Source organism: Clupea harengus, chromosome 8 (assembly GCF_900700415.2).
Source record: "Clupea harengus chromosome 8, Ch_v2.0.2, whole genome shotgun sequence".
Classification (NCBI taxonomy): Eukaryota; Metazoa; Chordata; class Actinopteri; order Clupeiformes; family Clupeidae; genus Clupea; species Clupea harengus.
The window spans coordinates 11,940,399-11,955,119 of NC_045159.1; the positions used below are offsets into that span (position 1 = coordinate 11,940,399).

The 14,721-nt window shown below is 44.9% G+C and overlaps 1 protein-coding gene and 1 pseudogene across 2 annotated transcripts; one reads left to right on the top strand and one right to left on the bottom strand.

Annotated features, from left to right (window-relative positions):
• Window position 1: 1 nt before the first annotated feature.
• LOC105905974 lies at window positions 2-14,630 on the top strand (annotated as a pseudogene).
• Window positions 1,118-2,368, bottom strand: LOC122133084 (apidaecins type 73-like). Of its 2 annotated transcripts, none has more exons than XM_042708461.1 (2): window positions 1,469-2,368; window positions 1,118-1,165 (listed from the first exon to the last, which is right to left on the bottom strand). In XM_042708461.1, exon 1 carries the CDS (start codon window positions 2,314-2,316, stop codon window positions 1,690-1,692), a length of 627 nt encoding a protein of 208 aa, XP_042564395.1. In that variant the 5' UTR covers window positions 2,317-2,368; the 3' UTR covers window positions 1,118-1,165; window positions 1,469-1,689. The 2 variants fall into 2 exon arrangements, with proteins under 2 accessions (XP_042564395.1, XP_042564396.1); XM_042708462.1 differs by having other exon boundaries at window positions 1,135-1,168.
• Window positions 14,631-14,721: the final 91 nt, after the last annotated feature.

The window sequence follows — 14,721 nt, forward strand, 5'->3', positions numbered from 1 at the left end:
AGTTGAGCATCGGATAGATATAGCTGCATTCGGTATTTTCACAGGGCTACTCAGATTATAACGAACGAGCCTATGGTGGTCATAAGTGACACAGCAGTTGATAAGTAATTGAAAGCAATGGCTCCTGTCGTGGACAACAGTTTTCCCTGTCTGCTAACGGTCCTATCTCTCTGTTTATGGAATTCATCCTACGCCCAGATTGTCTACAGTATTTCAGAAGAGGGGATCAAGGGAACAACTGTGGGAAATATTGCGAAGGACTTTAATGTTGGCGGGGAATAAAACACACAAAGTCCAACAAAATTAAGAGTAAGGGTTCTTTATCTGATAGATATATAAAACAAAAGATTTGTATAGAAAAGTACAAAAATAAAATGACATCAAATAGAAATCTTATATGATAAACTAACCTGTACACAAGCTAAGCCTATCCCAACTCTGTAGCTGAACTAGCCGTATAAGAAAATAAATGAAAGTAAGGTTCAGCAAAACAAAACGGTAGTGGTGATACTGAGAGTAGACAAATACAAAAACATCATTAGTATACCACTAACATCAAATACATAAAGCTAAAATATACATAAAACCAAAATATACACCAGTATGTCCGAATGAAATGATACCAACACTTACATGTTCCTAACACGCACACATCTCTATCCTCCACTAGGGCTGAACGATTAATTGCATTTGCGATTTAATCGCGATATGATAGAACGCGATTTTCTAACCGCAACGTTCGCGATTAAAAAACGTGGTCTAAAAAAAAAAAAAAAAAAAAATTTTTTTTAAGATGGTACATTTTGCACACAGTGTTTAAAAAGTGCATGCCTAGTGTTTATACTTAAAATGACTTTTTTTAAATTACTTAAATGCACAGTGGCAAAGCCACCAATTTGTTGTTCTTGTTTCTGTAATGATCAGTTAAATAAAAATGTAAAATGTGGGAAAGAATATTTTACACTAAATGTATCTAATATTGTGTTGGTCATATTTAAATCATTCATTACGTTTTGCTGGGAAAAAAAGAGGATAAAAAAAAAATCGCATATTAAATCGCAATCACAATATTTTGGTAAAAAATCGCAATTAGATTATTTTCCCAAATCGTTCAGCCCTATCCTCCACACACGTGTGCTCCCAGGATACCAGTATGGCTATATGTCTGCTAGGTGAAACATGACAATTCACTTTAATACAGCCTGTATGCAACTTAATTTCCTACAAAATACATCTACACTAACTACATCACCTCATACTCTTCACTCTATAGCCAAAACGGAATTGTATTTCACAAATGTAAACTTAAATTTAGCTACATCCCCAAATGACAGAGCGACTGGGCTAATCCACATGCTGCCAGAATCCACAAACATTCCTTCCCAAACGAACTCATCCATTCATATAAATCAATGATATATACAATTGCATGGTTATTAAAGTATTTTAAGACAAATGTCCCACTTACCAGCAATATTAACCAAGTATCACCAAATATCCCTCACGCCAGCCACCTTCTCTGATGCACTGCGTTCTCGCTCCAGTCTTAATACCCAGAATTCACCACATACGAACCCAGGAACTACAACATGATGCAATGTAGTTTTCTGGCATTTAAAGGAGACATGTCCCATTACCACTTAGAAAACATACAACCTCAAAATATGACCCGGTTACATTCTCCCCTGCTTAATAGTCAACGGCCTCGGTGACTACTAATAGTTTTATAACTTCTCTTGCAACCTCCTTAATGAATGCTGTGCCTAAAGTAGCGATCATCTGAGAGACTGCAGCTGGACTAGAGTCTAGCACTGACTTTGGCTCATGATGCAGATTGGGATGTTGGCCTGCATTTGACCTCTGGCTTCTACGGGGGGTGGGGGCTGACCCTGGGTCAGATTCAGGCTCGGATTCCAATTCTGACTCGGATTCCAGTTCAGGTGTGGGAGGGTCTTCATCAAGCACTGGTTCAAGCTCCTGCCCTTCACCATCATGCTCCGGCCTCTGATGCTCCTCCTCAGGCTCAGGGTCTGGTTCCAGCCATTCTCCATCACGTCCAGGCTCTGCATGTTCCTCAGCGAGCTCGGGGTCTGGACTGCTCACAGTGTTATATGGCCTGGTCTCTTCGGGTTCATCCAGGAGGACTGATTGCTGCGTCCCACTCAGACCGGGGCCAAAGCTAGGGACGGTCACCTGTTCCACCACGACACCATCATCAACATCAGCAGCTTCGCCTGGGTGTGGACTGGTCTCTTGCATGGCAGCTGGAGGTGTGTTCCGGGATCTGCTTCTCTGCTGCGGCATGAAAACAGGCATGGGCACACAAGGTCTAATGTCAACTCTGTTTACTCTCTTTATAGGTCCTCCTTCAACCGGTTCGACTTTATACGTGGTCCCTTGTATGTTCACCACTCGGTGACGGGCGGGTTTCCAGGCATCTTGGATTTTATTTCGGCCTGGGGGTCTGTTCCTCAGATAAACTGTCTGGCCTATTTCAATAGGGGGGCAGTACACGTTCTCATTACGCCTGGAGATTCGTTCAGCCGCTTTCTGCTCACAATACTCTTTGGCCCTTTGGATGTATAGCTAGCCAGTCGTGACGGGGCTCAACAGTAGACTCCTGCCCTAAAAGAGCATCAACGGGAAGGTGAGGGTCAACGCCAAAAAGCAGATAATAGGGCGAGTACCCTGTCGTAGAGTGGGGGGTCACATTATATGCATAAACCAGCTCTGGCAGGTGTTCTGGCCATCTACGCTTCTTTTCAGGCGGGAGGGTGCGTAACAGTTCGTGTAGTGTTCTATTGAAGCGCTCACACTGAGCGTTTCCCGTGGGGTGATGCGGAGTGGTACGGCTCTTTTTCACACCATAAAGCTTACAGAGTTCTGCTATCACTTCACTTTCAAAATTTCTCCCCTGATCTGAATGCAAGCGCTCAGGTACTCCATACTTCATGAACCACTCCCGCAACAAAACTTTTGCTGTGGTATCCGCTTTTTGATCCCGTGTAGGGAAAGCTTGAGTGAACTTTGTGAACACATCCGTGATAACTAAGACATTTTCTCTCCCATCACGAGCCGGTTCCAGTATGGTAAAATCAACAGCCACTACTTCTAAAGGCCTGCTAGCTAAAAATGCTTTCATAGGAGGATGAATTTTAGGATTAGGCATTTTAGTCAACACACAGCGCTCACATTTCTTAATCCACTGCTTGACATCTTCATGAACTCCCACCCAGAAACATCTCTGTCTAAGAAGCTCCAACGTACGTTCACTACCTTGATGGCCCATAGAATCATGCACACCTTCCAACACTTGTGTCTTCAGACAACCAGGTACCAGTAATTGATAGCACTCCCCATGTCTCCTGTCCTCAATTACCCTATAAAGAAGTCCATCTCTCTCTCTAATGTGTGACCAATGTTTCAGTAAAGACCTCACAGGTTTTGACAAGTCATTTCTTTCTTTAAAATTAGGCTTTCGCTTTTCCTCCCAAAAAGTCCGAAACACACTCAGGACCGGGTCCTGACTCTGGAACGAGCTGAGTTCTTGTTTGGAGTAGCCAGGTAAGGTAGGGGTATTACCCTGAGCTATAGAGTGGACAATAGGGTCTCCATTCTCTAAAGCCCTGACCTGCCTGATTTTGTAGCTATCCAGTCCTGCTGTTGTCAATTCTGTCCCAAGTGTGGTCCCCTTTCCTATCACATTGCAGATAGCTATACAACCATCATACTCCACATCATCCGTGACAGGCACATGCTCCCCTGCTAAAGGGTGCCTAGATAGAGCATCAGCAGCCTTGTTGGACCGCCCTGGCCTGTACTGGACTTCAAAATCAAACACTGCCAGCTCTGCCATCCATCTTTGTTCTAACGCTCCTAATCTGGCAGTACCGAGATGGCAAAGTGGATTATTGTCAGTCAAAACAGTGAATTTAGAACCAAGCAAGTAACCTCTGAATTTGTCAGTTACTGCCCATTTCATAGCAAGAAGTTCTAACTTCATACTGCTGTAATTTCTGTCGTTTCTCTCTGCATTTCTTAGCCTACGGCTCGCGTATGCTATTACTCTCCTTTTCCCTCCTTGCTGCTGATATAAAACCGCGCCTAAACCCTGGTTGCTGGCATCTGTCTCAACAATAAAAGGATGTGTGAAATCAGCAAATCCTAATATGGGTGCACTAGTGAGTCGCTGCTTTAAAACATCAAAAGAGGTCTGACATTCAGAGGTCCACAAACTACACATCAACTGGTTTACTTTTGATGGGGGTCCTGAATTAAGGCAAAGATTAACCAAGTCATGGAGTGGGCCTGCTATACGGGAAAAATGTTCAAAAATCGCCTATAGTAACCACAGAAGCCTAGGAAAGATCTTAATTCCTTCAATGTCGTAGGCACAGGCCACTGCTTCACAGCTACGATTTTGTCAGGATCAGTTTCAATGCCCTCAGATGAAATCTGATGGCCTAGAAATTTCACCTTCTGTTGCAGGAAATGACATTTTTCAATCTTTACTTTGAGCCCTGTGTCCTGCAGCCGTTTCAAAACAATATCAAGCCTATCCAAGTGATCACTAAAGTTCCTAGAAAACAGTAGGATGTCATCTAAATACACTAGCATTATTTGGAAGGTCAAGTCATTCATTGTGGATTGCATTAATCTCTGAAACGTCGCAGGTCCATTACAGACTCCCATGGGCATACGCAAGTACTCATAAAGCCCAAAAGGGGTTGTAAATGCAGTCTTATATCGGTCACACTCTTCAACTGCCACCTGGTGATAACCACTTGCTAAGTCAATAGATGAGAAAAACTCAGCACCTTGCAGAGCATCAAAACTTTCATCAATCCGTGGTAACGGAAAAGCATCTTTCTTCGTCTTCTGGTTAAGTTTACGGAAATCAACACACAGTCGTATGCTACCATCAGATTTCCTCACAACTACCACCGGAGATGCATATGAGCTAGAGCTCTCTTGAATTACGCCCTTCTTTAATAACTTGGAGATATGCTCCTTGACCTCAGTGTACTGATTTGGGGGAATGCGACGATATGGTAAATTCACTGGTACATCATCTACTAGCTGAATCTCATGCTTGACTCTGTCAGTATACCCCAAGTCATCCTCATCACTAGCAAAAACATCAATATATCTGGCCAGTAATGCTCGTAACTTTTCTTGTTGTACTTCACTACCCCCAATGTCGAGTTTATCCAGTATAGCCTGTGTGCCAGAACTGATGGGACTGCTCTGCTCGACTGAGACATGCTCAGCACTTGCTGAGATCCGGTGAAACTTTACTTTGACCTGTGGTTCATCACTTATGCACTCTACAGGAGACAAGACACCAAGACGCGTGCGAGGGTTAAGCCATACATCTTCTTGAGTGAGATTCACTACTTGCACGGGAACTGTGTTGCTGCTAGCATCAACTAAGGTGGGCAGAACCACAAGACCACCTGAAACAGGCATGTTCGCCGGCTCTAGTAGCATCTGTCGTTCACATTCTGACCTCTGGGGTACTCCTTTTGCCATGACTGTAACTACTGATGCAGAGGGGATGTGTATTTTCTCTTTACCCGCAATTCGAGCTATTGTTTGCCTTCGGACAGCACATTTTTGCACCTGCTGAAATGCACCTCTCCAGTCTGACTCTAGGTTTCCCTTCAAAGTAGTCTCAAACTCAGCATGGACAAGCTGACGACACTGACTGATGATATTCATTCCAACAATACCAGGTACGGATGTTTCAAGGCTTGATGGGTCTTTAACAACTAGAAAACCACAGTCAGGGATTTTTAGGCCCATGGTCTCTACTTCTAACTCAAGATAGCCCAGATACGGAATCTCAAGACCATTGGCAGCAGTTAATCGGAGCCAACCAGCTGTGGACAGCATATCATCTTCTTCACCACATAAGTGCTGGCGGAAAAACTGTTCGGTAACTGTGCTTACTTGGCTGCCAGTGTCTAACAAGCAGCGGGTGGAGACACCGCCAATTTTCATCTCTACAACAGGGCATGTTCCAACAGCCCGGGCAAGGAATTGATCATGGGTTGGTGAAGCTTTGACTGAGTCTAAAGTACTCCCCCTGATCGCTTGACTCACAGCGACCGAGGAGTCTCGTTTCCCTGTACTCTGCTGGTTTGCTGACCGTTCGCATCCCATTTCTTTGGGCAGTTTCTGGCTATGTGTCCTTCTCCTTGACATTTGAGACAGATTGGCTTGCCATCATCAGTAAATCTCATTTGAGCCCGGGGTCTGGTGCTGGTTTGACCACTAGAGTTTGTTTTCTGCATAGTCAGATCCTTTACAGCTGCAGTCAACTCACCGATCTGTTTTCCTTGCTCTGCTACTACTCTAAGGAGATCATTTAAAGTCACCGGTTGCTGTTCAGGGGCCTTGACTACATTGCACTTGGCTTCTGTATCCACACTATCCCCTTTGCTTTTAGTCTTACACATCTTTGAGTGACTAGGGAGCTCCTCTATTGACCACAAAGATGCTTCTTCTCGTACCTCAATCATAGTAGAGTCTGGGTTCACTCTAGCAAACTTCCTCAGTTCCCTCTTGAGTACTGGATCTCTAAGGCCTTCGATAAACTGATCCCTAAGAACCTGTCTCTCATTAGGTAAAGCATTTGGATCTTGCTTCAACACCGTTCTCAATATCTGACATAAACCATGCGAATACTCAAGAACATCCTCAAAATCTTTCTGCTTGCGATGGTAGAAGTCATGCAGCAGCTGGGCTGTGCCTCTCTTATCTCTAAAGGCTTCTCTGAGATATTTGAACAAATCACTGACTTGCTTAGGTCCAATGGCGCTACGAAATCTCACTTCTTCTAAAGCAGCCCCTCTCAAAAGTGACATGACAAAGTCATATTTATCATTCGCTGACTGATTTCTAGCACACAATACACGCTCAACCTCTTCAATGAAATCATCAACTGCACGGCCATCTTTGTCATATTCCCCACTAAAAGGTGTAATATGTCGTTCTCTAGGTACATAAACATAAGACCTCAGTGTATCTTGACTCAAGGCAGCAATAGATGCCGCTGCTTGCTGCTGTATCCTATTCAGTTCAGCAATTTGTTCTAAAATGTTAATGTTGTCAGCTGCGTTTTCAGCTGCAGGAACCTCTCCCTCCATGATAAATAGCGTCCTTTAAGTTTTTTTTTCAAAGGATAAAGTTCTTGAGCGGTTGACGTGACGAGCTGGCCCGATGATGTCGCAGTCGATGCAGTCTCTGTGCTGAAATCCCTCTCAGCTGATCAATCTCTGTGCTGAAATCCCTCTCAGCTGGCCTGAAGTCCACAGGTCACCACTGCCACTTCCTCAGTCTGCACCACACCAGGCTCAGTCTGTCCAACCTGTCACTGCAGCTTCGTACCACCACTACCGTTTAATGCCACAATAAACTATGCTATTATTTAATTAACTACCAGACAATGTGACCCCACTCCTGGTACCAAAATTTGTTGGCGGGGAATAAAACACACAAAGTCCAACAAAATTAAGAGTAAGGGTTCTTTATCTGATAGATATATGAAACAAAAGATTTGTATAGAAAAGTACAAAAATAAAATGACATCAAATAGAAATCTTATATGATAAACTAACCTGTACACAAGCTAAGCCTATCCCAACTCTGTAGCTGAACTAGCCGTATAAGAAAATAAATGAAAGTAAGGTTCAGCAATACAAAACGGTAGTGGTGATACTGAGAGTAGACAAATACAAAAACATCATTAGTATACCACTAACATCAAATACATAAAGCTAAAATATACATAAAACCAAAATATACACCAGTATGTCCGAATGAAATGATACCAACACTTACATGTTCCTAACACGCACACATCTCTATCCTCCACACACGTGTGCTCCCAGGATACCAGTATGGCTATATGTCTGCTAGGTGAAACATGACAATTCACTTTAATACAGCCTGTATGCAACTTAATTTCCTACAAAATACATCTACACTAACTACATCACCTCATACTCTTCACTCTAATAGCCAAAACGGAATTGTATTTCACAAATGTAAACTTAAATTTAGCTACATCCCCAAATGACAGAGCGACTGGGCTAATCCACATGCTGCCAGAATCCACAAACATTCCTTCCCAAACGAACTCATCCATTCATATAAATCAATGATATATACAATTGCATGGTTATTAAAGTATTTTAAGACAAATGTCCCACTTACCAGCAATATTAACCAAGTATCACCAAATATCCCTCACGCCAGCCACCTTCTCTGATGCACTGCGTTCTCGCTCCAGTCTTAATACCCAGAATTCACCACATACGAACCCAGGAACTACAACATGATGCAATGTAGTTTTCTGGCATTTAAAGGAGACATGTCCCATTACCACTTAGAAAACATACAACAACCTCAAAATATGACCCGGTTACATTAATCTTAATACTGAGGAATTGCAGAGGCGTGCCTTTCAGATTGTGTCCAGTTCGAACAAGAAATACTTTGAGGTAAATATGAAAACGGGTGTCTTGTTCGTAAGTGAAAGGATTGACAGAGAAGAGCTGTGTGGGGCAAATGAGAACTGTGTCTTGAACCTCGATGCTATCGTACACAATCCAATACATTTATATCGCTTTGAAGTTAATATACTGGATATAAATGATAACTCACCGTTGTTCGGTGTCGACAGGCTTTCCTTGAATATTACTGAAGATACTTTGGTTGGAGATAGATTTCTTCTGCCAAATGCCAAAGATATGGATGTAGGGAGTAACTCGGTGAAAACCTATACACTAACCCCTAATGAACATTTCTCTTTAGATATACAAAATGATAGAGAGGCTGTATCTGCTGAATTGCTGCTGCAAAAAGCTTTAGACAGGGAGAGAGTGTCGGAGTTTAACCTTATACTTTCTGCTGTTGATGGAGGTAGCCCACCTATATCTGGGACTTTACAGCTCACCGTGAACGTGCACGATATAAATGACAACAAGCCACTTTTCAGTAAATCTCTTTACAAAGTCAAAGTCGACGAAAATGTCAGAGTAGGGTTCAGTGTTATCACTGTCTCAGCCACTGATGCTGACGAAGGTCTGAATGGCGAGATAAGGTATTCCTTTATTGGACATAATGACGCACAACTATCAGACATGTTTTCTATTGATTCTAATACAGGTGTTATAAAGATAAATGGACAGCTAGACCGCGAAGAGCGCTCTGCAGTAGAGTTGCGGGTTCAAGCTATGGATAAAGGCGCATCACCAAAGAGCACTCACTGTAAAGTTTTAGTTGAAATCGTTGACGTGAATGACAACGCACCTGTAATCGTAGTGACGCCATTGTTGGACAGCGTGAGGGAAGACAGTGAACGCGGAACTGCTGTGGCTTTGGTGACCGTCTCTGACCTGGACGGAGGTAAAAATGGAATGGTACAGTGCAGTGTCGGAGACTCCTCTGATTTTCAACTTAAACCTTCTTATAAACTATTAAATACACAATGAAGTGCTTACTCCTTCAGTCACTTAGGAAGTGACTGTAGCTTTCGACCAGGAGAAGATGTCATCAGGTGGTGACCAACTTTCATTGGACGTTTCGACCCTGAACCACAACGCCCTCGAGTTGGCGGGCCGGCAGTGATGGCCAGTCACTGCCCATCTTCTCCTGGTCCCCAGCTTCTCTCCTCCCTCCTATTCCAGAGCCAGCAAGAGGCTCTCTCTGCGGCTTCCCCCAACCTACGGACAGCTGTCTTCCTCTCCCTTCCTTTTATTCCAGAGCTGTGAGTGTATTCCACACAGACTGTGCCGGGAAGCCCCTGCATCCGACCTCCACTGGGAATAGCCAGGCCTGCCATCCCTTGTCCCTGCATTGTTGGACAAGGTCCTGGTACTTGGTGGCTTTCCTCTCGTAGGCTTCAACGCATCCTTCTTCCACGGGACGGTCAGTTCGATCAGGATGATCTTCTTGGCCTCTTCTGACCAAATGACCATGTCAGGCCTCAGGGAAGTTTGGACAAACCTGGGGAAAGTGTAGTTTCCTTCCCAGGTCTACCCTCATCTCCCATGATGGTGCTGTCTGCAGTAGGCCCTTCTTGGTCTTCTTGGAGGATGATGGTTTCTCCCCCTCCCTGATGAACTGGATGGATGGTGTTGGTCTCGATTGAGGCTGGTGCTTTTTCCATCTCTCCTGCTCCAAGATGTCGGCTAGTGCTCTGAGGACCTTGTCGTGGCGCCACGGTATCTTCCCTGGCTAAGAGCAGTCCTGCATCCTGCCAGTATATGCGCCATTGTTCCTCTCTCCCCACATAACCTGCACTGTGGGTCCTCCCTCATTCCCCACCTGTACAGGTTTGTTGGTGTTGGAAGGGTGTCGTACACTGAGCGGAGCAGGAACGAGATTCGGAAAGGCTCCAGTCTCCAGAGTTCGGGCCAGGTGATCTTACGCTTTGGTAGTTCCCACTTTCGTCCAGGCTCCTTGTAAACCAAGCTCCACAGCCCTAGACCATCTCCCCTCCTCCTCTAGCTGCCGGACCTCGGCTTGGACCATGACTCTCCTCTGCCTTGGGTCGGCTTTGGTCCATTGTTGGAAATGGGTGGACCCTAGTCCCTGCCGCCCAGTGCACGGGTTCCCGATGATGTCCTTCAACTTTTAGCAGGCTTTCTGCCTGTTCCACTTGTGTGGCTGCTGCCCATTTGCGCCCAGATCTTGTGGTGACGCCTGCGCCTCTAACCATCTCGTCGGTGGAATCTCTGAGCATCATCACAATCCTGCACTTTGCCACCTTGAACTCCTCAGCCACCGATGATAGGGGTAGCTGTAGCTGTCCCGACCTGATGTAGAGCCCTACTGACGTGAAGCTTGGTGGAATACCAAGCCACTTGCGGAGATGTTTGTTGACTTTCCTCTCGATCCCTTCAACTGCTGTCATAGGTATCTCGTAAATCGTCAAGAGCCACAGGAGTCTTGGAAGCAGGCCATGCTGGAACAGCCAGGTCTTGAACTTGCCTGGTAGGCCTGAACTTTCTATCTTTTTAAGCCACTCTTCTGCCTGCTTCTCGGTCCTTGAAACACTGCCTTTGTCCTTGAGAGATGAATCGTACCACTTGCCCAGGCATTTTATTGGGTTCTCCTCAATCGGTGGTATGACTTCCCCCTGGACTTGAAGCTGGAACCTGTTTGTAACCTTACCATTCCTGATCACCATGCTTCTTGACTTCTTAGGCTTGAATTTCGTTCGAGCCCAAGTTGCCACGTCGTCGAGTGCCTTCAGGATCCACCTTGTTTGCACATGGGTTGCCGTTGTGATGGTGAGGTCATCCATAAAGCCTCTTAATGGAGGTTGGCGAATGCCAGACTCCATTATTGGCCCTCTGGATTCCTTCACTGCCGCTGTAATGAGAAGGTTCATTCCCATAATGAACAAAGATGGGGGAGATGGTGCAGCCCGTTACGATCCCCTTTTCCAGGTCCTGCCACTGGGTTGTAAACTGGGTGGTCTGGAACCGTAACTTGAATCCACTGAAGTAGGTGGTGATCATTCTCCTGATGTGTTGGGGGATATGGTAATGTTCCATTGCTGTGTTGATGAGGTCGTGAGGAATTGATCCATATGCATTGGCCAAGTCAAGCCAGACGACTGTTAGGTCTCCTTTGCTCTCTTTGGCCTCACGGATCAGCTGGCTGAGGATGCTTGTGTGCTCCAACATCCAGGGGAGCCTGGGATGCCGCCTTTCTGGATTGATGTGTCGACGTACTTGTTCTTCACCATGTACATGGTCAGCCTCCGTGCCAGGACTGAGAAGAATATCTTGCATTCGACGCTCAGGAGAGAAATAGTTCGGAATTGCCCTATTTCAGAGGAGTCCATTTCCTTTGGTACAAAGCACCCTTCTGCTCTCTTCCAAGATGTTGGAATTATGCCCTTTGTCCATATCCTCCGCAACAGTTTCCATAGCCTGCGCAGAAGCATTGGGCATCTCTTGTATACCTTGTAGGGTATAGAGCTAGGACCTGGGGCAGATGATGACCGGGCTTTCTGTACAATGTCATGGACTTCTCTCCATGTTGGCTCTTTTGGTGTCAAGCTCTTCCTCCGGGGTTTCACTCCTTCCAATCCTTGGGTGTACGTCCAAGGCTTGGCCTCTAAGAGTGTCACTGTGGCTTTCTTTGAGGAATTCTTCCACAGCTTCTTTAGGGCTGGTCAGTCTCCCTGATCTTGCTTCACCCAACAAGGTTTTGGTGAACCTGTATGGGTCCTTGATGAACTGAGCACGCTTGACCTCCTTCTCTTTTCTCAGTCTCAGAGACCTCTCAGCCCTTCTTAGTCTGCACAGTTGCCCTCGAAGTTCAGTGGTCAGGTCTTTTATGCCCTCCTTCTCTTTGGAACTAGCCTGTTTGTATTGCTTGTTAAGAGTCTTGATTTCCCTTCTCAACTGCGTAATCTCTCTTGCCCTTCTGTTGGTCTGTTTTCCGGGGGCCTTGCTGCTTCCTTTCTTCTCCTCAGTGCCAAAGCGCTCTTTGGCCATGGTGTAGACAATTGCAGTCATGCTGTCCAATTTCCTTTCTGCTGCTCCTGCCAATGCGGCCTCTAGAACTCTGTCGAGGTCCTGGTCTAGTTGGTACCAAGCAATGTTGTTGTTAGCTGGGGGCCACTTCACTCTCTCTCTCGTAGGTTGGGTGCCTGGGGTAGTGTGAGGAGAGACCCTCTGGTTAAGGGGTGGAGCAGATGCTGAGAGGTCCCCTGTGCTGTGGGGTGCTTCCTGACAGGAGTCCTCCTGCGTCTCACTGGGCGTCTCACCATGCGCTGCGTCTGTTTTTCCCCTTTCCCACAGGTGGTCTTAGAAAAACTATTACTCTTTAGAAGTAAATGCACCCCTGGACAGAGAGCGCACTCCTCTTTACAACATCACAATAAAAGCCACAGATGAAGGAATGCCTCCTCTCTCTAGCACAGCTGTTGTAACAATACATGTTTCTGATATAAATGATAATGCACCGCAGTTTTCTCAACGCTGGATTAATCTTTACTTTAAAGAGAACAGTCCGGTCGGTAGTGCAATTGCAATTGTTAGTGCAGAGGATTCGGACTTGGGCGAAAACGCAAAAATAACATATTCGTTCGTTGATACTAAAAACAAAGGCGCTTTTCCGTCGACGTTTTTTAATTTAAACCCATTAACAGGTGAGATACACAGTGCACAGTCTTTTAACTATGAGGAAATGAAAACTTTTCAGTTTCAGCTGGAAGGAAGGGATTCTGGTGTGCCCCCGCTGAGTAATGCTAGTAATGCTACTGTGACAGTATTCATCCTTGATGAGAATGACAACAGCCCTGTTATTCTCCCGCCCTATTCTGACCAAGGCTCCGTAAACTCTGAGAACATTCCCTACTCTGCTGAAGCGGGCTACTTTGTGGCCAAGATCAGGGCTGTAGACGCAGACTCTGGTTACAATGCGCTGCTCTCTTACCACATTTCGGAACCTAAAGGCACGAACCTCTTCCGAATCGGGAGCAGTTCTGGTGAAATAAGGAGCAAGAGGCGAATGAGCGACAGTGACTTGAAGACACACCTCAGTAGTTACTGTTTCTGATCACGGGGAGCGACATCTTTCGGCAACAGTGTCTATAGATATTGTGATTGTTGAATCTGGAGCCGATTTGCAGAAAAACCTAAGATTCGTGCCTGTGCAAGATGAGACTTTTTCGGAATTAAACATCTATCTGCTCATCGCCATTGTCTCTGTATCAGCGATCTTTCTAGTGAGTCTCATCACTTTAATAGCAGTGAAATGCCACAGGACTGACGGTCTTTTCAGCACCTGCAGCGCCCCCATGATCACCACTCACCCAGACGGGAGCTGGTCTTACTCTAAAACGACTCAGCAGTACGACGTGTGTTTTAGCTCAGACACATTGAAGAGTGACGTAGTGGTGTTCCCATCACCATTTCCGCCAGCAGACGCGGAACTAATCAGTATTGATGGAGGAGACACTTTCAGACGGACCCAAACTCTTCCTAGTACAACAAAGGTAAGATGCAATCTCTGCTCTGGTACTTCTAAAAAATTATATTAAACAGTCTACTTTTTTTCTCGGTAGAATCCCTGATGTTGTTAGCCGTATTACCATATTTTCTTACATCTACTGGTCCAAAGAAACGCCCCTGACTTACTGCATGTGATTACAGCTTCATGGGTTTACGATTTAAAAAGTTGGAAGGACTGATGCTCCCTGTCGATATTTTAAAGCACTGAACAGCACACGTGACACTGGTCAGATTAATCTGTTTTAGCATCAGTTGATCAGAACTTTCAGATGTTCCTGATACCATTTTACTTTTTAAGAAACGTAAGAGAAATGTGATGTTTAAAATATTTAATCGTTTTAATAGAAAGTAAGTACAGGCAAAGTTCATAAAAAAATATATTTTGAAATCGTTGCGGTTGTCAGGTTTCAGGACCATGGACAGCGGTACTGTCATACTAGTAGGTATTTACATTGATAATATGATAATACAGTGTTTTGAAGCAATATTTAAAAAATAAGCTTCAGGTATTCTTAACGATAGCACCTAATTTTAAAAACCCTCATCTGTGTTTGCTTTCCAAAGTCTTTCGCATCTGTACAGGGATAAAAGATAGCCAGTCTGTGATACCGAAGCTTCACTGTTGTCAAAGTATTCAGCTGATCTGAAATGTTTAGGTGCATGCACACGAGATGTCGCT